General features: G+C 32.4%; 1 protein-coding gene across 7 annotated transcripts in view; it reads right to left on the bottom strand.

Moving 5' to 3' along the window:
* The window catches only part of LOC106876010 (protein TANC2), a 1,103,288-nt gene that overhangs the window by 32,970 nt on the left and 1,068,250 nt on the right, over nucleotides 1–2,068 (bottom strand). For all 7 annotated transcript variants that reach the window (XM_052966231.1, XM_014924374.2, XM_014924375.2 and 4 more), the window contains one exon: nucleotides 1,404–1,525. In XM_052966231.1, the coding sequence (XP_052822191.1) occupies nucleotides 1,404–1,525 (122 nt within the window). The remainder of the gene's footprint in view (nucleotides 1–1,403; nucleotides 1,526–2,068) is intronic.

Raw genomic sequence — 2,068 nt, 5'->3', positions numbered from 1 at the left:
ATAAATCTATTTTGTTGATTCAAAAATTTAATCCTTTGTTGGTCCAGAATTTTATCCACTTATTAAAAATATCAGCTTGTTATTAAAAAAAACAAAACATTTAGATCAAATAACATTTATTGGCTTATATTCCAGCATGCTCTATTCAAGTTGAAATGCCAAAAAAAAAAAAGAACAAAAAAAAAAAGATTCCATTTACATGGTCAATTTGCAGACTATATTTTAAAGTGTGAAGGGATTTTCCATGGTATTTCTAATATATTAACACTGTAGATGTAGAACCAATGATGATGCAGATGATGAAAGACAATTACTCTTTGTAGCTGGATGTAAATGTATTGAAAAAAAGAACCTAAATTTAAATTATAATCTAAGCAAAGAAAGTTCATGTAAGGATAGGCATGTAATGTGAATGCATTATACAAACAAGATGAAAAACTGCTGTGAAGATAGAAGCAATAGTATACATAATAGTAGTATTCCAAAGGAGCAGCATTTTTGATGTGGAATCATTCTGAATGGAATGTAAAATGCTCTAATAAATTTGCTTGAGGCACTATTCTCATGAATAAGTACTCCACAGGAGTTTCAACTCTCAAATAAATTTAAGCTGAAAAGCCACTTTGTCATTTCAAATTGAATTTTAACATTGAACTTCTATTGGGGCAACTATGACAAGAAAGGTATAAAGTTAAATTGTTATCACACATGAGACAACATAGGGTTTAGATGGTTGCAACGATGCAGTATTGCAGTGCAGATACTTGCCGTTTAGAGCAGCATTGAAAATCGAAATGATTGTGTGTGAGAGTGTGTGTGTGCAATTGTAAGTATATATTAGTTATATCTGATCATATGTTAATTCAATCTTCAATTACAGAATAGAGTTAAAACTTTGCGATGTATAGGATATTTATTTCATGCATGTGTGTATATATATATATATATATATATACACACATACACACACACACACATATATATATATATATATACATACAAACACCAACACACACACATACATGCCATGTGTGTGTGTGTGTGTGTGTATTTATATGGTGTATGTGTTGCTTGGTTGTTTAGCATCATGTCAGCTTTTATAAAGCAGATATCTAATGAAAGACATTCCAGCCATGACTTTTTCACTTTTTGCGACAAAACTTATCTGGGACTACATCATCTAATGTCTCCTTTCCTTTTAAGACAATACAGTGTGATTTGAAGGAGATTACACTCCAACCTAGTAACAACTCCCTGGTTAATTATGCAATGTGTGCTTTACATAAATAAGAAACCACATTCTGCTTGAGCAATGTAAGTGGGAAATTCGGATATTTATGCTTTCTCCTAAAGGATTACATATGCAACAATAGGGGTTATTTTTTACCTCTTCGCATACTTACCATTTCTATTTCTTTGAAGAGCCACTCTCTTCCAATAAAAACAGATTTCCCTTCACTGTGAGGAATTTCAAATTTGATTGGAAACATCTTCAGCTGAGGTGGTCGAATTGGTGCAAATCGAACTGCAGAAAAAAAAGATGGAAATAATAATAATAATAATAATAATAATAATAATAATAATTTTGGCAAAAGGCCAGCAGTTTTGAGGGTGGGTAAGTCTATTACATAGACCCTAGTACTTAACTAATACTTATTTTATTGGCTCTGAAAGGGTGAAAAGTAAAGTTGGCCTCAGTGGAATTTGGACAAAGAATGTAAAAATGGACAAAATGCTGCTAAGCATTTTACCCAGCATGCTAACAATTCTGCCAGCTCATCATCTTAATTATACTCTTTTACTCTTTACTCTTTTACTTGTTTCAGTCATTTGATTGTGGCCATGCTGGAGCACCGCCTTTAGTCGAGCAAATCGACCCCAGGACTTATTCTTTGGATGCTTAGTACTTATTCTATCGGTCTCTTTTGCCGAACCACTAAGTTACGGGAACTTAAACACACCACCATCGGTTGTCAAGCGATGTTGGGGGGACACAGACACAAACATATACACACACACACATATATATATATATATATGTATATATATGTATATATATATATATATA

The sequence above is a fragment of the Octopus bimaculoides genome, chromosome 3 (assembly GCF_001194135.2).
Source record: "Octopus bimaculoides isolate UCB-OBI-ISO-001 chromosome 3, ASM119413v2, whole genome shotgun sequence".
NCBI classification, from domain to species: Eukaryota; Metazoa; Mollusca; class Cephalopoda; order Octopoda; family Octopodidae; genus Octopus; species Octopus bimaculoides.
Note: the sequence above shows the minus strand (reverse complement) of the source record. Positions and strands in the feature narration are given on the sequence as shown.